Source organism: Aethina tumida, chromosome 1, assembly GCF_024364675.1.
Source record: "Aethina tumida isolate Nest 87 chromosome 1, icAetTumi1.1, whole genome shotgun sequence".
NCBI classification, from domain to species: domain Eukaryota; kingdom Metazoa; phylum Arthropoda; class Insecta; order Coleoptera; family Nitidulidae; genus Aethina; species Aethina tumida.
Window position 1 is genome coordinate 4,066,062 of NC_065435.1, and position 22,722 is coordinate 4,088,783.

The following is a 22,722-nucleotide window of genomic DNA, read 5'->3' on the forward strand; positions in this document are numbered from 1 at the left end:
TACTATATTTTAGTCCCTTTATATTTTATTACACTTTAATGCTTCCATTTCTAACGTCACTTTAGATTCACGAATCCGCAAAAATAACTCACGATTGAAACCCGTACATGAAAAATCCATTATTCGTCGTGCATGTATTTTATGAATACATCAGAAATTAATTTCATCCTAAAGCCCCTAACGACTTTCTGATTTTCCCACGTGCGAAACAAGGGTGGTCTTTTGTGTGCCTTTTACTTTAACCGCAGAGATCTTTCTATCACGGAAGCTTTTGCTCCACTTCATCCAGACTTCCTGGATCCCATGCTTTATTTCATCGGGCCTAATAATACTGGTTAACCTTTCGGGCCGAATACCAAAATTTATTGGTTATCCTGAAACGTCCGTTTTAAAATGGCGTGTTTTGTTGTTTAATTAAATGGTACGAAGTGGAGATAGTAAAGTGACGGATGGTTTTGTTACGGACGTTTCTGCGGTAACAGTTTTAATAAATCCGTGTCTTTTTTTTAGTTCACACAAAGCTGGGAAATTTTACGTGTGCGTTATGATGTAAAATTACATATATCTGTGCTTAAATATGTGTATATCCAACGCGATGACATTCATCAAGATCTTCGATGTCTCCCCTCTCTCCATCAACTGTTAATACTCCTCAAAGACTGGAATATGTTCTAAATCCAGTCTTAAGAGAGTTTTTATGGAATTTATGCCACTAGGTATAAAATATCGATCCATCACCAACCATGTTAGATAGAAATTGCATTTCATAATATAATACGAAATATATCCAACGTTGTTCGACGTAAACACCCAACTTAACTGTAATCCATCGATATATATCTGTGCAATATATATATATATATATATATATATATATATATATATATATATATATATATATATATATATATGTGAAACAAACCCTGTGTTGATACAATATGAATTATTTACTGACAGACCGAGAAAAAAGCATGTCTCCAAGTTTTCCTTTACAACGTCCAATTAATTTTACGTCGGCCTTTAAGGACGCAATTAACCAGTTAATATTTTATTGGGGGTTAGCTGAAAAAAAAGGGTTACTTTTAATGCTGCACCCCTTTTGCGTTTTTATTTAATTACGAACAAAAATACCGGGCGGCTGAAATGGAAAATTTTCGTCTTGAAAACTTCTCCAGGCACGTCCTCCTACCTATGCTGCAGTAAACTTCATTTCCTGAAGTAATTTTTTACTCATTACTCCCAACAGTTTATGACTTTAAAGCACATAAACTATTCTCGTAAAAAATTAGAAGGAATAGAATAAATTCCATTAAAGTTTATGTGTTTGAAATGTTTGCTTTGATGATTTGTTTTTATTGTGGCATAATGTTCGTGGTGTGGAGCATGTTTTTTCAGTCGGTTCTGTAACTTAATGTTTTACGAATATTATAATGGAATACATATTAAACTCTTCAACTCTCTTTAAGACAAATTTCACACATGTATTTTTAGGTAAGCATATTTATATAATGGTCTTCCACATACTTAGGCTCGCAAGTTTTTCGTAAGTTATGTAGAGTTTGGATAGTTATTAGAGAGAAATTAATAATTTATGTAAGTATGTAAAGTTGTGTTTATATTAATTTAGAGCAATTATAATTGGTATTGTTTTTATAAGTTCCTCGACTGAAAGTAAAGTTATTCTACAAGCGTTTATTGTGATATTAAGTTTAATGTCGTTTGAGTTCCTGATACGTTGTCAGTATTTTATTTATTAAGCGGTATACATATATTATATTTCTGTATATATAAGAGTATAAGTATTAGGATTGCTATAGGTCTACTCCCAAACTTTATAACCTCCGACAAAATTCTTCTAAACTACGGTTCTGAAATTCTTATTTACATATAATATTATGTTAGGGATATGTTTTCCTTATACACATACTTCAGATTTTATGGGATATTCTAAATATGCAAAGATGTCCACGTTTAGAATGATTATTTTTTCGGTGAAAAGGGGTCACATGTACCCTCCGGCTAACTTAGGTTGGTCCAGTCAGATGGGATCAAAATTTTTGTTCGATGAATTGTTAATAAAAATAAATTACATATCACATTTATCTTCTGTGGCGATATTTTCATTTAATCAATACTCTTTAAAAAATTCCCTTTTTGTTCTGTGTAAAGAAATTCACCGAATTAATTTCGAATAAGCTGCTTAAAGCGATGTCATTATTTATTATTGGCTGTAATATTTTTTAGCGGATCTGTGATATAAGATAAATTATATTCTTATGAAAATATATTTTTATAGCTTCTTTTATTTTATATAGATATACTTTAAAGTTTGAAAGTGGACCTAAATATATAATAAATACATATCAATTCTATTATAAAACCGTTTTTTTGTAATTTAATGTATATACATAAAAGAAATATATACCTTGTAGTTGTTACAGAGTCTATTGAATAAATGTTTAAGATTGTACCTGCAAAATAGATTTTAAAGAAGCTTTTAACCATAGAAAATATTAGTCATGATACATATATTCTTCTCATAACCATGCCAATATTTTTGTTAAAACCTCAATGTAATAAATGTCATAAGTGTAACCAGTCAACTCAAAAACAATTTTTGTTTCAATGCAAGGAATAACGGCAATCAATTTTAAGTGTAATGTATTGTTTGATGCAAGATTTTTGTATGGCATTTCCGATCGCGTTTATTAAGCTTGAATTTAAAAAGTCGTAAAAGAAGGAATACATTGAAACAAAATTTTTTGCGTTTCTTTGTCCCATAGGAAAATGTTAAATTGATGTACAAGTATTCTATCTGAATAAAGACTTATTCAACACAACTTAGAATTTTATTATTTGTACCCTCAACAGCTAAGAAGTTATTATATTAAAAAAAAATTTTGAGTCATTTTGTCTTACAGAAAATTGTTAAATTGAGGTAAGTAGTATTTCTTTAAATAACACAACTTAAAAGTGTTGTTTATCCTCACAACACCCGCAGCATTCAAATAACAAGCTCTTAAATTACAACAAAATTTTCTTTCTGCTATAAAAAACTGTTAAATTGAGGTAAGAAGTATTCCATTTGAATGAAAACTTATTTAACACCATTGAAGAATCTCCTTAACGCAATAAATTTAAACATTTGTTTATTGAAGTAAGGGGTATTCTATTTGAATAAAAATTTATTCAACCAAATATACAAATAGTATACTTATCTTTACCTTTGATTTTTAAAATTACAAATCTTTTGTAAAAGCTTCTTGTACCATCTATGAATCGAAATTAAAACTACTTTTTAAGCTATCTCTATTTATTGAGCTTGAGGTGCTTTTGAAGAGCCCTCTACAAGTAAGTACCATCTATGAATCGAAATTAAAACTACCCTTTAAGCTTTCTCTATTTATTGAGGTTGAGGCGCTTTTGAAGAGCCCTCTACGAGTAAGTAGTAAAACATTGCGTTGATCAATAAAAAGTGTTTTGAGGTTTTAAAAATAAAAATACCAATTTTATTAAAACCTTTTATTTGTGACAAACTGACAAATGGCACTTGTAAAGAGTAATATACAATTGTTTACAGTATACTTTACATTTTATAAAATTAAATTTTCAGGCACAAGGTAAATAGTTTGTACAAGTATTATCACAGTATACTGAGCCTTTTTGTTAATATTTATACCTCTATAAAAACAAGTAACATTTATGAAAAAATAAAAAAATCCATATAAAAATAAAGTCTTGGAAAGCATATCAGCTCACAACTTAAATAAAAACTATATAACTATGAACGAAAAACATCGCCTACAAATATTAATATAATATAAATCGAGTGAAAATACAAATCTGCATAAAAATCAACAAAATAACACATAATAACATTAACTTAATTAGACAACATTTCAGACCATAAGTAAAAACTGATGCAGTTTACAAAACCATCCAATAAATTCTTCTGATATGCCAGACACAATTCTGCGTCCTCTTGCTTGTGAGGCTCACGATATACTGCGTACAGCTCCTGAAATTAAATAACATGTAAGAGATGTGTTGGAAAACTAGACTAAAACTTACCCCTCTGGAAGTGTGCAGGTCAATAGATAGCAGCATGAAAGCCCCAAAATAATTCGGATGTAATATAACATAATGTTGTATATTGCCGTCGGAAGATATGAACGTCCTGTGTTGGTCATTGTACTTAACCAGCAGCAGCTTGGCCAGCCCCTGATACCAGGACAGCTTCTGGTTCAAGAGCGGCCCCAAATTAGGGTGCAAATCGCACAAATGGTCCAGCTTAGCCAGACCCTTCAGCTCCATGAACTCCTCGTAACTCAGCATATTGGAATCATGGGGAGAGATCAGTCTGTTCCATAGTAAATACGTTCTGCAGTGCACCATACCTTAAATTAAAAACCCAGTTACTTCCTTCCTAAATAAGCAACGTTAAATAATCCAGTTTACCTTTTGCAACCATGTCTTTGATGTGCTTTTGAGTAGTCTCAGCCTTGTCCAGGATGAGTTGGTGCATGAGCTGTTCGTGAGACGAATAGTACCCGAGGTAATTGACAGACTCCTGGCAGATTTCGACGTGGGGAATGCTAGATTGTTGGCTGAGTGAGGACTCCACGTTCGTGTTGTCGCCGTCACTTTCGTTCTCGAAATTGTAGGTAGTGTGGTCGTCCTCGGAGCTGGCGGCGTCGGTTTCTGACTCCGTCGTTTTGGTGATGCTCGACTCTAAGTCGTTGCAGTTGCGCTCCAAGGCCGACAAGCTTCTAGCTGTCGACGACACGGTTCTGAATTTGCCCAGTTTCTGTTCTACGTCGCATTTGGGGTAGATTTCCCTCTTGGAGGTCAAAATTAAATAGTACTTGAGGTGTAGTACGGTATCTTGAGGGGAGTACGGAGTGCAAAGATTATAAACGACTAGCGTTATATCGAAATCATCGGTGTGTTGACGGTCCTGAGAGTCTTTGTAAGACACTTGTGGTGTACTTGTTACTTGAACCAAAATGTATTCCATATCTCCGATATGGTCCATATTGAACACTTTGAAATTGTATTGAGCAACGTTTGATAGCAAATACTCATACAGTTGTTTTCCTTCTGTTACCAAATCTTTTATTGTCAGAGTATCTGTGTAAACTAAATTACGTGCAAAGTTTGGTGTTTTGTTGTAGTACTTCATGAAATCGTCTAGGAACTGGTGAACATTATAGGCATCACACAGTTTATTGGCAGTAGGAGACATAGTTAAATAGTTGTAAATACATCTTAAATGGTAATCATAAGTAAACGAATGTAAATGCATTAGTATCTTAACACGGTCACATTCGTCCAAAAAGCTGATGGTAAACTAAGAAGAACAATTAAATTAGTACCAAACTTATATTTAACAATAACAAAACTTACCCGGTTAATAGAAGCTCTAGAATTTATGTTTTGTAACCTGTTACACTCAATGACGTGTAGCTTGGTGATAAAAAATGGCTCGTTAAATTCTACAGTGAAAACTAAAATTCCACCTAATATAGTTTTTTGTATAAAGAACACCGAGTTATAGGAGGATTTGTCTTTGGTCCAAAGTCTGGGAAAGAAATAAATCAATAGAGTTCATGCCAGAAGATGATAACTTACCCATTCGTGGTTTTGTGAGGATTATCGATCTGTAAAGGCATAAAACCTAACGTTTGCAAGTACTGCCTGTAGTCCGTGAAGAAGGAGTAGCACAATTCAGTGTGCCAAGATTCTTTGTCTTCGTCGCACAATCTGTCGGCCAAATCCATTGCCTGGGAAGGATACAACGAGTGGTCTCTAGTAGCGGCTGATTTCAGTCGCCATCTGGACAAGAACAACAACGGAGTGTGGCAGTAATGAATTATCCTCGAGTTTTGCATCAAAAGGAAGATTTGAGACACAGTGGTGGTGCTTGTTCTTGACTGGTACATGTTGTGAAGCTTTTTCATTTCGTCTACAACAAACGCACGTTCCAACATATATTGGTAGGTCACATGGGGGTACTAACCTCTTTGTTTCTTTTCTATACTCTTCATCTCGTGCATTTCGTAAGTTAACATGACGACAGGATCTTGGCAGGAGAATTTGGAAGGTCGGAACGAGTCTCTGAAAGCTTCGACTATGGAATGTAAGTTGTAACCTGATTGTGGACGCTTTCTTTGTTTGTGCTCTTTAGGGTACTCCATCATGAAGTCGGTGTCTCCTATGCAAACCTTATACGGATTGGAAGCCATCATCTAAGACAAACATCTTTTAGTGTTAAAAAAGTTTAAAAATTGCAAGACTTACAAATTGTTTCCTTGTTAATGAGGGGTTGTGAAACAGACCCAGCTTTTGAGAAGTTCCGGAGTTCAAGAAGCACGACCTAACACTTAGCCACAAGCCAAGATTGTTGCAGTTCTTGTTCAGTTTGTCTATGTTGTCTTTTGTCCAGTTGTAAGTGTATATTAGGATCTAAAAGACACGTTCAGTACTTGTAAAACGTGTTTGAATAACAACTTACCGTCTCGCAATCCACCACAAGCCAAAGTATTTTCTGTCGAGGTATCAGAAAATCGTTTACGATCTCCGGAACGAATTTCTGCGTGTGTTTCACCACGTTCGGCCTCAGTACTTCGGGATAATCGGTGCAGGATTGCGTTTCCAAGGAAGCCGCCCATTGTTCCATGTTTCTGGATATGACAACGCACTTCTGGAAGTAACTGGAAGAGAAGTGTGGCGTGTAATACTCTTCTTTGTTGATGATATCCAGAGGTACGGCACAGAATTCCCTGGAAGTGTCCTGTAGCATCCCCAAAATCTCCTTTACAGTTACATTAGGCACGTGCTTGGTGCTCAGGTTTATCATCAGCTTTCTCACGGATGGTACGTTTAAGTTGTACCCGAATTCCAACCACGAAGGCAAATATTTTGCGTAAATATCACTTAGAATGCCATCACTTCCTGAGTCGAAGGCGGAAACTTCGAAGGTTTGGCTTCTTCTTTGTTCCGATGGTTCCGTTTCCGTTGATTTTTGACTGGAGCGTTTGTAAAGTTTGTTTTGGTATATCTCGTCGATCGAGTGTTTGTCGCTAGTACCTCCAACATTTTCGTTCTCAATAGTTGAGTCTAATATGCATACAAACTCGATCTCCTTGCTTAAATCCAAGTCGGATGAGTCTAAGTCGATTTTGTAGTCAACTACGATGTTTTTTGGTTCCTTGTCTACGCACAATGGTTTTTTTAACAAGTAGTACTCAGTGACTATGTCCCAGGTTGCCTGAGATATGGCTGCCATCAGTTTTTGGGCTAAGTTGTCGATGTTCACTCTACCTTGTTTCCACAAGCGGAACTCAATGTACGATTGAGGTACTGCTCAAATGAGAAGTCACGTGTCAACAACAAAAAACTGTAATTGTAAGTCTAGTAATCACTTACCTTCTCCAGCAACTTTCTCGGACACCAACATAGGTTCGTACAGTTTCTTGGCAAATATTTCCTGAAAGGAAGCCTCCATGTCTTTGTTCTCAATAGTAGGTACATTGGAAATTATAGCCAAAGCAATGCAAGCTATTCCCCTGTTCCCTGAAGAAGGATTTTGACCCTGGTTATAGATGAAGATGCTGTCTTCCCCCGCGGTGTCGTTATTATCAGAGTAATCCTTGAAATGAGCCTTGTTGTCCGTATACTTCGGATTGTTCAGGAATTGCAGCAGATTTTGCTTCAGATAACACACGAACGAGTCCAAATATTGAGATGCCACATACTCTTGAATGGTAAACTACAACAAAAATTAGATGTAACATAAAATTGATAAAAATGAAAGCAAATTACTCTAATTATTTCTTCTGGAAGCTTGAACGGCCTTTGTATGAACTGCACATCTTCAGGCGTCAATGGCCACATGGAGTTTCTGGCGAGCATCACAGACAGAAACTCCAGAACTGCATCGTCCAACCTGTTCTGCAGGACCTGCACCAGTTGCAACTTCACGTCATCACCAGCGTCGGTGATGCCGTGAACTTTCAATATTAAAGTGTCTTCGCTGGGGCCCTCCTTGCATTCCTTCTCGCCGTACGATCTTAGTCTAGGTCTGCTTTCCAACTGAAATATTCAAATTAATGGGTGCTACAGGGGATGTTGTGAGTTTGCGTACCGAGTTGATGCTTTGTTCCGACTGGGTTAAGTTACTTTTGTTCTGGGCCAATGGAAGTGATGCCATGGACGGGCTACGGGAGACAGTTCCGTTCTCGTACTCGTAGCTTCGAGACGCCCCTTTATTTGGGTACTGGAGGTTTTCATGCAGCCTGGGAAACACTTATGTTAAGTACCATTTTGGAAGGTTTGACAACAAGTTTACCTCAAATAAAACACGTTATTTCTGGTGTCCTTGTACACGAACATGTTGTTTCTGTTACTGACGGAGAACTTATCTAAAATGTGCTTTAGGGCTAGAATTCCTCGGGAAATACCAGACTTCCCGGGTCCGGTTTTCAATCTGGGGTGCAAGACGAATCTTGTCTCCCAAACTACTGGGCAACTAAAGAATCCAGCCTTAAAGTTCAACGAAGCTTCCGAAAGTGATGCTGAATAGGCCATGATGTCGGACTCGTCACTAGTTTCTAAAAACAACAAGATAAAAGCTGGAAGAAACAAATTTAATTATGCTTACCATCCATGCTTTTCAGCCGGACGCAGGAAGTGTTGCGGGAAATGGGTGAGTTGGAAGCTTCGCTGCAATTATCATCAGGTTCTAGCAAGGTGTCACAGATCTTGGAGTCGTACAAGTTCTGCAACAACAACAATTGATTCACCCTCTTGCACAGATCCTTTATGGCATCGCTGACGGATCTTTGCACATCCTGATATAATCCCACGTGCAAAGTCTGCATCTCCAGAAATCGACAATGGAAATAAATCGTCACCAATTCTTGTTCTATTTTCATAATAAGCCAAAAGTTGGGCAGATGTTGGCGTTTCTTGTTCAGTTTTTCCAGCCACGTGTAATCCTCGTAGTCCTCACTGTCGTCTTCGTCGTACCCACCTTCGGTTTCAAGAGCGCTTCCGTTCAAACTGTTGGAGATATCGCTGACTTGTGACGCCACTTCATCCGTGGACTTATTTGGGTCGTATTCCTGATTCACGTTGCTCATGAAACCTGTTCCATTACTGGATAAACTCAAGTTTTCTATGTTGGATAATTCAGGGCCATCGTTGAAGAACTGTTCGACTTTGTCGTCGTTCTGCACGTAACAACCGCTTTCCTTCCTGTCTCTGAGTGATTCGCTGTCTTTGGCGATGTAATAGAACTCTTCCTCCTTGCACAATTTGTAATAAGAAGGCAGCTCTATCTTAGAGAACTCCTGAAATTTTCAGCAAGGTAACAACAAATCAACTTGACGTGTCCCAAACTTACCTCGACGAACTTTTCGTAACTTTGCTTGCAAACGTATACGAAATTAAGTCGTATTAAATCCATAATACAGGAAGTCCTGCTGGCAGGACTTCCATCAGCCACGTGGTTCGTGACGAATCTTAATGTATCAGCTTTCACAGGATCCACATCTAGCAGAGCAGTTGCTATTTCGTCTTTTAAAAGCCAGTTTATCTAAAACAACGGTTACGTGAGGGTTACCCTACAGATAAGTCAGAACATACCTCTTCTTTGAGTGTCAGTATAGTTTTCTTCTGAGGCTCAGGAAGATTCGGAAGTACCATGGGTATTCTAAAATGGTCAGAACAGTGATATACAACACGTAACTTTAAAAAACTGGCTACTTACTCTGACGCATAGCTTCCATCGGAGATTGAGCTGTCAATGCTTGGTTGAAAGGTGTCGGAGCAAAACGACGTAGTTCTCATACCTTGGGTGGAGTAATTGGTGATAATATTCTGCACTTCATTAGGCAATGTTATGTACAGAATATCTAACGTAACTCTAGTGTTGGTGGCATCCAAGTACTCCAACTGAGGCTCCAAATGCTGGACCAGCTCCCCCAAGCAAGTAGGCAAAACTCGTACTGAAGTATTGGAAACTTGTCCGTTGTTGTATTTTAACGTGCAAATCAGATGCAAAAACAACGGGCTTATGTTGTCATTTTCCACGTTGTCACTTGCACGATCTTCCGAATAAAGGCTGTAATCTCTTTCGGACTTCAGATCCATAATTTCGGAGAAGTTGTTCGAAATCTCATCATCACTATCAATTGCTTGATCATCTGGGTTCACGTTGGAGAGGCTGTGATAGTAATAAAACTCTTCGTTTGTGGGGATGGGATAAAAATAATTGCCGATGATTTTTAAAAACTTATCCTTGATTAAGGAATGCAAGGATGAGAGATCGGTGCAAGGAATGGCCTGGTTAAGTGAATCAATCATGATTTTGTTGTCCTTTTGATTCTTTACATGACCACAAATCGTCTAAAACCATTAACATGTAACAAGTGTGAAACAGACTTGGAAACCCATTACCATTATATAATCGGTGATATCAATCTCAGATGTGAAGTCCTCACATTGATCCATGGCGGATTGCACGTCGTAACTGTGCACGTACACATTACTGTGCAAAGCAACAAACAAAGATATAGTGAAGCACTTAGAATGCGCCAAAACCAGAGCTTTGCAATGCGACCTCACATTACGAGTCTCAGTGGTATCACAGTCCTCATTTTTATCACAGTTTTCGTTTCCATCAGATTTCAACCTGAAAAAGTAAAAATAGAATGCTGCACATTCACACATTGGTGATTATATACTTGGTGTACTCTTCGTATATAAACGTGTTGGCCTTAAACCTATGGTCTTCGTAAATATCATCGTTGGTGGGTGTGGTTTCATCCGTGTTGTTCATGTAAGCCTTAACAAGCATGGCTAAGGGACAATCGAAAACATAAACCGGCAAACATAACGAATTTTGAAAGTTAATTGGTACATCACTGAAATTACTCGTCCTGGACGAAGTCCGTTCACTATTCTCTAAGCTATCATTCAAATTTGGAATGTGTTTAGTCTCGTTACAAACTAACGACTTTAAATCGGGCAAGGTAGACGGAATAAACGTCAGAATCACATGTGTCACAGATATGCCTTTCAGGAAACACCGCCATAAAGGCTCGTGGCTTTTTCTCTGGTACAGTTCCTCATCGATGGGGCAAACGTGGGGGTACCTGTTCTGGTGTCGGCGCAAGATCTGATCCGTGAACAGTTTGGATTCCTCTTTGGTCAGATCTAGCTCTTGGTCGTGTAAAATGGCGAGGTGCTCAAGGATGTTGTTGAGCAGCAACGTGTTGGCCCTGTTCACTCCAGGTCCCAATGACGATTCTTTTCCTTCAATGAACATTGAAAACAGCAATTCGGTTTGTTGGCACAGAGGTAAAATATTGATTGGATCGAATTTAAATGGAATGTGTTCTATTCTTGGAGATACAATTGGATAATACTGAGATCTGTAAAGAGACAGGTTTTTATATTGGAGTAAACTAGGGTGTTGGTGGGTGGTGACTTACCCATTATAATCAGGTACAAGTGGTGACTCTAAATAACTATTTCTACTGCTTTTCCTACTTTTTCGACTAGTATTGGACATTATTCGATTCAGTGATCTAGAGATGTTACAGGTGACAGTCTTGTCTTGACACATTAAACTCAAGTGCTCCATAGTCAGCAAGGAGTTAATGCATTGCATGTCTATTTTACATATCTAAAAACTCCAAGGATAATAATCACAAAATCTTTGAGTAAAATCAACACATACCACATCAGCTATTTCGTAGTAGTACTTGTTATCCATATAAGTTATCCTGGGATTGCTGGGAAGAACCTTCCCGTATTGGGGTTCGATCCACACTTCAGTGACAAGTTGCATTTCCGTCTCGTTGTCCGAGGACACATCGTTCTCCTCCTCGGATCCGCTGAAGAAATCGTCCGTGCACCAGGCGTAATGTGGTGGAAACAACACGTACTGCACCACACAACTTGAAGTCTGATCCATCCACAGCTCAAGCACCATGGTTATGATACCCGAGGACGAGTGAGCGAAGCTGAACCCCTCCTTAATCCTCATACCAGTTAAAGTGCTCAGTATCCGGGATATGGCCGAATCAGCCAGTCGCGGATTGGACGAATGTGAAGCGCTCCAAATCCACCGCTTGTGGTACAAATACCTGGACAACGTGGTGAAGAGGGAGCCACTTATGGGCGTCTGCAGGGGGTGCATGGCGTTCGGAGGCTGAGTGCCGTCCGGGAACACGACGGTGGTAAAGCTACTAGGGATTCGTTCGTATCTGATGAGGATTTTTTCGATGGGTTTCTGCAACAGGACGCAACACTCGTTCTCTTTGGCCTTTCCGGAAGGGCTTATGAGATACGACAGGTCCGAAAGTTTGGATTTCAGTTCGTTGCAGACGGTTTGCCTCAGGTGTCCCGGCGTGCCGCTCAGAAATCCCAGATTTAGAACGGCGCAGGGGAACTTGGACGTGACTCTCACTAGGCAAAAGCCTGTGGGCGTCTTTTCGGTTTCTGAGTATAAAAACTTAACGTAGGTGTGATTGTCTATGAGGACGAACGATCCCCATTCCGATAGCATATTATATAAGGCAGTAGTGGCTTGTCTGCATTGAACAACCTAAAAATTAAACGATTGTGACGAAACTAATACGTCTTAACAACAACCTCTTACTTGGTATCTGAGGGAAGAGTTTGGCAAGTGTAGATGTTTTGGCAGCGGATTGTCGTGTTTTAAAATCAGTGATATTTTGTGAGTATGCAACCATTTACGCCAAACATTGGTCTCCATTGAGGCAATCGTTTGCCATACATGTACGAATTTCGTGGAGGATACATCTCTGCAATCAAACGACATTGAAGCTTCGTTAGCATAGAAGTGATTTATTTACCTTAGAGATAAAATTAGTTTGGTTGTGTCACCACAGGTCATGTTTAACGTAAAAACTGGGATACCATTCCTAATGCTTTCTGGCAAAATATGCCAATCTTTGTTCGATATTTGAAAGGAGGACAAGTTTTGGGCTAGGTTTATGTCTTCAGTCGATAACTGGGATAATCTCATCCAAAATCGTTTTATAATAGCTTGTCTATTTGCTGACTTCTGATCCTTCTTCACTTGGCAAGTTAAGTCGTGCAAAAACTCATAAGGACCTAAATTAAAAACAGTTGTAAAATTACAAATAAAAGGGTGTTGAGGCAGTACCTAAAATGTTGATCTCAAATTTTACGTTATTTTTTGTTACAGGCCACTCAGAAGTTATTTTGTAATTGATGTAGATGAAGCACTTCCATTGCAGACTCAGCTTAACTTCCAAATCTCCATTGGCCAAATATATGTTATCTACAGTAAATCCTTCCCTTAAACGCCTCCCTAACATTAACAAAATGGAAGCGTTAATTTTTTCTTCAGTCTGTTTTTTGGCTAGCAAACACGGCGGTTTGTGACTATAAAATGATTCGTTGCTGAAACAATTAAATCATCAGCACAAGTCTTAAGTTAGTTGGATCCACTTACGGTGAAGACCACTTAGGACCCATCGAGTTCTTTGGATACGAATGTTTGTTGATCCTTTGAAACGACCACAACAAAAATACTTCCTGATACGGATTTATTGACATGGACGGTTCGTGTTGCTACAAAGTAAACGATAAACTCTTGGCTTATGCGATTTATTGTTCACTTACAGTATCAGGAAAAGTTTCAAAGCAACTGCCCAAGGTGGAGTTGGAGAGGAAGTGTAGGAGATCCACGTAAGGAATATAACCGGCACTTGAATGTGGATGGAAACTGGAACCAACTTTCAGAAAGGACACAGCTATGCTGTCGTAATGAAGTTGATACAACAGAGTCTCCATTATATTGAAGTCCGGCATTGCAACAATCCCATCAGTTATGACTAGAATATCTATAAGCAAAGAAAAATTGTATCCCCTAGTAATGAACCAAATCCCGACACTTACGACTTATACTAATTTCCGGTAGCAAGGATATGGCCAACATCGAATAACGCAGCATATTAACAAAATTTGCGTCAGCAGTGACCATCGGAATTTTAGGAACGAAGGTGGAATCCGGCAAGTCGAACAGCCTCCCAACAATGCCCTCGTGCTGGGTCTACAATGGACAGTTTAATTAAAAATCCCCCCGTGCTGCAGTCCAGCACTTACTCTCTGAATGTCGAGTTGTTCGTGTGCGACGACGGAAACCTCGGCGATTTTCCATTCGAGAAGATAGAACTGCTTCTCGATGTCGTCTATGATGCTGTTCACGTTGGCGTTCGTGATTTGCACCCCCTTAACCAGCACCTGTTGGGCCGGGCTCATGAAAAACGGCGTGTTCACCATAACCGTCAGATAGATGCATGGCTGGAAAACCAACGAGTTTCCCGGGATTGTGAACTGAAACGTGAGATCCGTGGGTAAATCGATGATTTATAGGCGAAAGTGACGATTTCTCTAATTCGGTCCGGAGTGATAAAAATGTAATTTACATTCGGATACGCTTCGGAGACAGAATTTTAAGTGAAACTTGTTCTATCTTTAGAACGGTTTTTCAATCATCGTCCCAGTTCTTTTTTAAAAATGCCAGCGACATATCCAAATTCATTCAAGGTCTCTAACGTTACGACTTATCTAATTTTATAACGGATCGCGTAATAAATTTTTGGCATATGTTCGCAATAAAGTCGTAATATTAATTACAATTAGTGAACGTCAACAAACGATTATAACGGACACGGGTCAGTTTCGATAAGACTCTCATCATTAAACACGTGACCTGAGCTGCACTTTCGATAAATCACTCAGATTTTTCTTATCGTTTTTAATTTGTGCTAATTGAGTTTAACGCTGCTGAAAGTCTTTTTAAATCGACACCGAAACAGGAAAACAAAAGAGACGGTTATCGGAAAATGCGTCATAAAACTATAATTACTATAAATAGTTTTATGATAACAATGCCCAATAGTGTTAAAACAGCAACAAAAAATGTTGATTGAAGCGTTGTTTAAATTTTTTTTTTTTTTTTCTCTATGGAAATTACGTTGGTTAGTCATTTAAATTATGCAACTCTGGTATTTGTACTAGCTTAAGTATCTAGAATTTATTTTAATTAAAACGTAGATTACCACAAACTGAGTAATATTTCTGACAGTTTCTGAATTATTTTTAAAAAATTACTTTTGGCAAATTTCGACAAATATAATAATTTTTATTTATTTTTATGTAAATTTTTTACAATCACTGTTTTATGTAACATTATATAATCTGACAAAAACTTTATTTCAAATGGAAACAATAATTTATTTTGTCTTAAAAATGTTAAAAAGTTTTCAAAAAATATATGATCTGTAACGTATTAAATTACCTTTTACTAAGATTAAAAGATATTTTCCATAAATTTCGAGATAATGTTGATGTTTATTGACACATAGAGAGTACAACTAACAAATTACTTTAATTATGTTTAAAAAAACTAAATTTTATATTCTCACTCACTCTCCCAAATATTGTGACATAATTACCAATTTTTAAACAAATTATCAATGGTTAAGATATGTTAATAATACACGTTCGATATGTTTATAGAAATTAGTATTTTTTAAAGCTACTTATCTTTAGAAAGTTGAAAAATCAAGCTTTCCAAAAATATATTATTTGTAAAGTATTAAATGACCTTTAACCAAGATAAAAATACATTTCTGGTGAATTTCGAGATAATGTTGAAGACTATTGATACATAGAGAGGACAAGTGTCAAATTATTTTATTTATTTTTTTAAAAAGTAAATTTTATATTCTCACTCAGGTAAAAATTCTGAGGCAGTTATTAAGGTTAATTTTCAAATAAACAAATTACGTTTCTTATCATTTTTGTCCAAAAAAAATTAAACAAAGTAGTTTTCAAATATCAATTTTTGTGGATATTCAAGGACGGTAACAGATATTAAAATAAGATTTGTGACAACCATTGAAACATTGAACAATGGGCACTTAACATAACTCAGTTTTTATCTATCTGGTCTGGAAATAATCGTAACAATTAAAGACAATCTATCTGGGACTCCTCGTCAATTATGCATGGAAATATCGCCGAAATGTTGATAATGTTGTAAACTTCCAGGACTTAATATTATGATAAAAAATAAAACTTACCTGCCGCGTGATGGCTTCCAAAGTTGTCTTAAAACAGACAAGTATCTCGTCGAAAAGCACCTGGCCCCTTTGTATGTCGACGCTGGATTGAGAAGGGCTCATGTCCAGACAATAAACGAAACGGTAAGTGTGCGCCAAAAATTTCACTTCCGTCTCGGATGTTACGAGGAAACGATTGCATTTTACTATTGTTTGATCCCTTGGTACAGCCGAAATTATTTCTAAATCATTTGTGGTCTCGCTCTAAAATTATACTGATTCAATTCCAAGTTCATTACCTAAATTAAACCTAGACGTTTTGAATCATTTTGTTTAACGAAGGCTCAAAGATCTAATGAGAAATGGGAATTTGAGTATCTGCTCAAAAATACTTTAACGTAGGCAGGAAATTGAGTTTAACTGGTGATACGTAACCACTTTTATGTGGTCCTGGAACCTTTGAAGAATTTTTGAGAACTAAAAAACTACATTTAGTTGATCTTAGAATCAATAAAGAATTTTTAAATAAAATCATTTTTTTATTAATGACAAAAATATGACAAAAAGTGATAGTCAAAAAATTTTAATAAATCATAAAATCTGTAATATAGAAAAAAATATTATAAATCGGCGACTACACAGGGTTATATCATTTAGAGGGTTAAGGAACCATTGTAGAGTTTTTACCTAAATTTTGTTGACAAAGGTTCAAAAATATAATATCAAGAAAAGATAGTTTTGAGAAGTTACAAAATAATATTAAAGTTATAATTTAAACATTAAATAATTAATGTTGATAAGTCAGAAAATATGTGATTTAGGAAACATTTGTGTAAAACGTAATACAAATATTTTTATATCATCATTAACTATTTGTAAACTTTTTACGTATCTCATTAAATTGATTGAAAATAATTCTTACAATATTTTGAAGACTACGTGTGGTTATAACTATATGTAGAGGAAGCAGGAACCAATACAGAGTTTTTACCTAAATTGTAATCAATTTTCTTGACAAAGATTCAAAAATATAATATCAAGAAAATATAGTTTTGAGAACGTACTAAATAATATTAAAGTGATATTTAAGTAATTAATGTTGATAAAGCACAAAAAATGTGATTTAGGAAACATTGTAAACCACATTTGTCTTTTAAAACTTAAAACAATTATTTTTATAACAACAATAACTTTTTGTAAATTTTGTACGTATCTCATTAAATTGAGTGAAGACAATTCTTACAATATGTTGAAGACTACGTGTGGTTATAACTACATGTAGAGGAAGCAGGACCACTGCTACCTAAATTTTAATAAATTTAAATAAGGGCTCAAGAATATTTATATATTATAAGTTTGTTTTAAGATATTAAAGTGATATTTAAATATTATTTATAAACCATATGATTCAGAAAGTGTTGTAAATCATCTACGTCTCTTAATACGTAAAAAAATATTTTTATAACATCAACAATGAATGAATTGTAAACTTATTGCGTATTCCAATAAATTGGTTAAAAACAATTTACAATTTTTTGAAGACTAAGCACGTTTAGATAGTCCAGAAACCACTGACAATTTTCTTAATAACATATGATAACAAAAAAGATAGTTTTGAGATCTTAGTAAAAATAGTAAGTGATATATAAGGAATTTTTATAATCCATAATATATGATTAAGAAATGTAAATCACCTTCGTCTTTTAAAATGCAAAACGGATTCTTTTAACGTCAATAATGAATTCAAAACTTATTGCGCATCATATTAAATCAATTGATGACATTGCTTACAATTTTTTGAAGACTAGGCACTGTTATAACTACATTTAAGTGGTCCAACAACCACTGAAGTCTTTTAGCTCTTGATATCGGAACATTTTTTGGCATGAGTAGATATACAATTTTGGCTTCCAAAACCGAAGGTTCATTGTCCTCCATGTAATGGTAGTCTCCAGGGTACAATTCCCCATGATCTAAAAATAAAAAATTGTGAATTCAATATATGTGGCAACCGATTGTTCGACGTCAACCTTTAAATTTAATTGCCGCGTTTCAAGTACACGTTAAAACCAATATTCAATAACGCGATAGATTTAAGCAGTTAAAGGTTAACAAAATAAAAAAAGAGTACGCAACATCGAGCGCGTTCTTCCTGTTTTAAATGTTCACAAGGAGAACCTTGACCAAATAACACCCAATTGTGCATTTACTGCCTTTTAGTCGATCGTTAAAAAAATTTATATCAATTCTAAATAGCACGGTCGTTTATAGAAAACCAGTTTTATTAAAAATTCTCGTTATGTAAATCGAAGTTGGAAATCGCTTCATTATTTATTAAGGCGTTTAGATAACGGTTACCCCAAACAACGTAAGTTTGATAAAGGCGTCGTACTTAATCTGTTTTAAAGTATTCGCGAGCACTGCTTAAAAATAAACAATTTCTGAAAATATTCCACTTTTCAAAACAACTACATGTTGTTGATAGCGCACTTGCCAAATCGTAAAACTTGCACCTAACACAACAAAACCAAGAAACTAAATATTAAATAAACAATTTTTGATGCCAGTTTATTTGTTTACTATTTTATCATAATGTAAACAATTATTTTTTGGTGGTGTTATCAAGATTTGGTGTGTATACATATAGTATAGTAGTCGAATTTACATAATCGGTGTAATTAATTTGTCACCACCACCTAGATTAATGATATAGATAATTTTTGGTACATTATTAACATATGTTACTTATGTTTATCAATAATAAATTAATAGAACAAAATATTCATAAAATATTGAAGTAATAAAATTATTAATGTATGGTAAACATAGTATAATAAATTCAATTCAATATTTTTATGGGTAAGTACAAGGTTAACAGCGTCAAGTCATAAAAATAAATAAGAATTATTCATATATTGCCCTGTTTGTAATTTCACTTTTCATTTTAATTATTATTTTTACACATTACACGAAATACAAAAAAATACAAAAATTGAACTATAAAAAAGGATATTTAAGAATTAAAATTATACAAATTGAAAATGTACAGCTCTAATGCACTCGAAATATATTATATATTACACTATTTTTACTATAATTATTCATTTTGAAATAGAGTAGTGGTCATTATTATAGGAACATTTTAAAATGTTATATATTTTAGCAATAACTCTTCTATTTAATGTGGACATAATATTAATTTCTACTATGCAGTACTATAAAAATTACTATATTCTTATATATATTATATATTTTTCTAATTTGAGCATGACATAAATATAGAAACTTTAATTTTTAAATGGAGTTTAGTGATTAAATATGTGTTATTTGACAACTTGTTCCTACTGTTCAGTAGACCAGTGAATGTGACCATAAGCAAGTCAAAATTGGACTTTCACATTTTTAGTAGAAACCAGATTTTTTCTTGTGGGTCTGGCGTCAAATGAATCTCTATCCACTAACCATCTTCCCACAGCCCTTGAACTAATTGGTTGGCTTTTAATTCAGTTGCCGATAAGATTGGATTGTTTTTAGTTACCACTTGATTACTTAATCAAAATTTTTTAATAATGCGGGAAACGAATGACTTCTTTAGCCGTAAACTCTTAGCCATCTCTTCTTGTTTCTCTCGTCTTGTACCATGCCAAGAAAATGAACCTCAAACCATAATGTTTCAAAGTTTTTCTGGTGTATATAGGGTCCCAATTTTTATTACGAAGACGATAAACGTGTGTTATTTACCATCTGATCCTATTTTACTTGAACTTGGATTCATCACTCCAAAATTCTAGAGGATAATTAATGTATTTAGCACACTTTAGCCTTGTACGAATATAATTTTTGATACCAATAATTTCTTTATTGAAATATATCCTTGCAAGTTTTGTTCATTCAATTGACGTCTGATTGTTCTATAGACTACACTGATAACTGTATGACTCAATTAATTCAGAATACAAGAAAGAATTTCGTTTACTGATTCTTTCAATTTGTCTAAATATAAAAAAAGTTTTTTTTTTTTGTTATATTTGAATTGAGTATGTCGTTTCATATTTGTTAATAACATTGTAAACATTGAGCATCTTAGTTTTTAGCGATGGCAGCAATATTTAGACCTTGATGTTTCATGTTAATTATTATTTTCCTCTTCTCTGTTTAAGTGTAAGGTTTCTTTTTTCTCACTGAATTCAGTAAAGTAATATAAATCCTACTAAGAATAAAGTCTTACTATTAAGAGTATTATTAAATAGTGCCACAAAATATAAATTTATATGTGCTATTTCTTTGGCCAACCAAATCAGATTAATATGTGGGTTGAAAATAATATCTCCGTCGTTTTTGAAGATGTCTGACAAAAAAAAAACGTATGGGATATTGAAATAAATTGTTTGTACAGCCTGGGCAAAATTTAAATTAAAACCTTTTATAAAATATCTTAACAAAATACTTAATTTTAAATCATGTAACTATTTCTCTGGCCACTAATTGGGACAAATTATTTCTTAGGATCACACAAAATTTTTAACAAACGAAAACGTATTTTAGGACAGTAAAAACAGGATAGCAGATACAAAAATTGTATTTATATTTTTAACAATTAATATTAACTTACATTTATTATTTTTAAACGTAGTGACTCAAAAATAATACAAACTAAAAATATAAGTAGTAAATTAAAATTATCTGTGCCAAAATTGTCATAAACTATTCCCAGATTCGTAAAACAAGTATTTATAATTAATAGCATTTTTATTGCTGTGAAATATCACAATAAAAAGCATCAACTTAAATAAAACATTTTAATGGAACAAATAAAAATAAACTTCCACCAGAACTAAAATACAACTTTCTTAGTGAAAATATGACACATAATAATAAAACTAGTCAATTTATAATATTGTATCAAATAGACAGGGACAAATTCGTGCAATAAAATAAATAGTACGACAAGTAAACGACTTGGCAACGGCGTATACACGTGTGGAATGGACCTCCGCAGTTAAAATATACCAATGAGAATTCTTAAACGCTTGCTAAGAGCAGAAAATAATTTCAATAATAAACAATAGCAAGACCGATATATCCTACAAGTTTATAATAATTATTATTTATGTGGACAGATAAGAGTAATTAATTTTTCAATAGCCTGTAAATACAACGAGATAATGGAGATGATAATGGGATTGAGTGGCCCCAGTGAATAAAAATTGACGAGACAATTAGAGTGTAGCTTATTGATATCAGACAAACACAGACAAAATATTCCTGAATAATTATAGTTATTTTTATCTAGCAAGATTAAATAAAAGTAGAATTTAAATAAAATTAATTATTAAACAATTTGATTCTAATTTGATTTTCGGATTAAAATTAGCAAATTAATTAACATGTTTGTCTGTTATAATTTTATTTATATGTTGTTTTAGTAATATATTAAAAATAGAGTAATAATTATTAGTTTATTTATACTGTGATAAATAAATTTGAAATGTTTACTGGCATAGGTCTGTTTAAAAATAAATATCTTTAAATAACATCACTCAAAATTGAAACTTCTTTGGGCGCCAATTAATAACAAGTGCGTAAAATCGAAAAATCTAATAAAATAAACAAACATAAAACTCACCAGTTATGGTTAATTCAACACCTTCATCTGAACAGAGACTCTGGGAATCGAATTCCATTATTCTTGTAACTTAACATTACCCAACGATTATCTAAATGAACTACACGGATTTGGCATAAATTATTTAATTGACACTCACTACTCCACTATCACAATTCGATTTTGAATAAACTAACATAACCTATTGTGTCATATCAACAGCTGTGTCTAAACTGAACTGTCAATTTCGTCGAGCTCGACGGAACGCATCAGTAAACAATTTCAATAATGGTTTTAATACGAGGGGTTTATATAAATATCGTTAAACAAATGTTTGCCTTCCATTACTTTTATAAAAGATTACATCACGAGATAAAAACATAACCTAATCTGTCTGTTTATTTTGATTTATTGGTATGCTGGGTTGCCGACTTTACATAATGCACCCCACCACCAAATGATAAGTCACAAGGTGTATTCACACTCTGTATATGTATTTACAGTAGTGGTCATTATTATTACAACTTTTTAAAATGCTAAATGTTACACTATTATAAAAATTAGTATAGTCTTATTCTGTAAAATGTTACATATATTTTTTATTGAGCTGGACATAACAACAAACAGCATAAGAGCAACAACAAAGTTTGAAAGGGATTTTTTATCATTAAATCTATGTTATTTAATTTTACATTAACACTTTATATAATATCCTTTTTGTTTTATAATTTGGGCTTATTTCCGTGACATAAATTCGACTATTTTCCGAATATACAACAAGTCTACATTCCCTCAAGCTTCTTGAATTATTGTGATGAGTTGATTCAAATTTGTAAAATTTGTATGTCAAATTTAGTCATGTTTTCTATAGGGCTGATGTCTGAAGATTAAGACGGGCAACACAAAACATCAATGCTTTGGTCTTTTAACCAATTTAAATTCACAGAGGATGAAAGACCATAAAGTAAAATGTTGCTATAATCTTGT

At 34.5% G+C, this 22,722-nt stretch overlaps 2 protein-coding genes across 3 annotated transcripts in view; one reads left to right on the top strand and one right to left on the bottom strand.

Moving 5' to 3' along the window:
* Positions 1-877, top strand: part of LOC109609451 (metabotropic glutamate receptor-like) — a 170,970-nt gene extending 170,093 nt beyond the window's left edge. The window contains exon 13 of the mRNA XM_049968623.1: positions 511-877. The gene's annotated coding sequence lies outside the window, so the exon portion shown is untranslated. The remainder of the gene's footprint in view (positions 1-510) is intronic.
* Positions 878-3,507: 2,630 nt separating this feature from the next.
* On the bottom strand, positions 3,508-22,088 carry LOC109609467 (KICSTOR complex protein SZT2-like). Of its 2 annotated transcripts, none has more exons than XM_049966027.1 (30): positions 21,757-22,088; positions 17,922-18,103; positions 16,152-16,394; positions 14,167-14,364; positions 13,960-14,113; positions 13,684-13,904; positions 13,514-13,632; positions 13,202-13,461; positions 12,888-13,149; positions 12,671-12,836; positions 11,747-12,616; positions 11,499-11,692; positions 10,749-11,438; positions 10,462-10,696; positions 9,773-10,410; positions 9,649-9,715; positions 9,407-9,598; positions 8,663-9,353; positions 8,351-8,612; positions 8,147-8,297; positions 7,825-8,094; positions 7,429-7,771; positions 6,515-7,362; positions 6,301-6,465; positions 6,020-6,248; positions 5,632-5,965; positions 5,407-5,581; positions 4,459-5,350; positions 4,072-4,397; positions 3,508-4,018 (listed from the first exon to the last, which is right to left on the bottom strand). In XM_049966027.1, the coding sequence occupies exons 1-30, from the start codon at positions 21,812-21,814 to the stop codon at positions 3,884-3,886; spliced, it is 9,570 nt and encodes a 3,189-aa protein (XP_049821984.1). In that variant the 5' UTR covers positions 21,815-22,088; the 3' UTR covers positions 3,508-3,883. The 2 variants fall into 2 exon arrangements, with proteins under 2 accessions (XP_049821984.1, XP_019881682.2); XM_020026123.2 differs by having other exon boundaries at positions 14,167-14,397.
* Between the last annotated feature and the right edge of the window lie 634 nt (positions 22,089-22,722).

Excerpts from the sequence above, each read along its gene's own strand:
- LOC109609467 (XM_020026123.2), bottom strand. The coding sequence starts at position 21,814 with ATGGAATTCGATTCCCAGAGTCTCTGTTCAGATGAAGGTGTTGAATTA. Across the intron at positions 9,599-9,648 it reads TACTGACACTCAAAGAAGAG|ATAAACTGGCTTTTAAAAGA; the intron begins GTATGTTCTGAC and ends CCGTTGTTTTAG. Across the intron at positions 6,466-6,514 it reads TTGTGGTGGATTGCGAGACG|ATCCTAATATACACTTACAA; the intron begins GTAAGTTGTTAT and ends CGTGTCTTTTAG.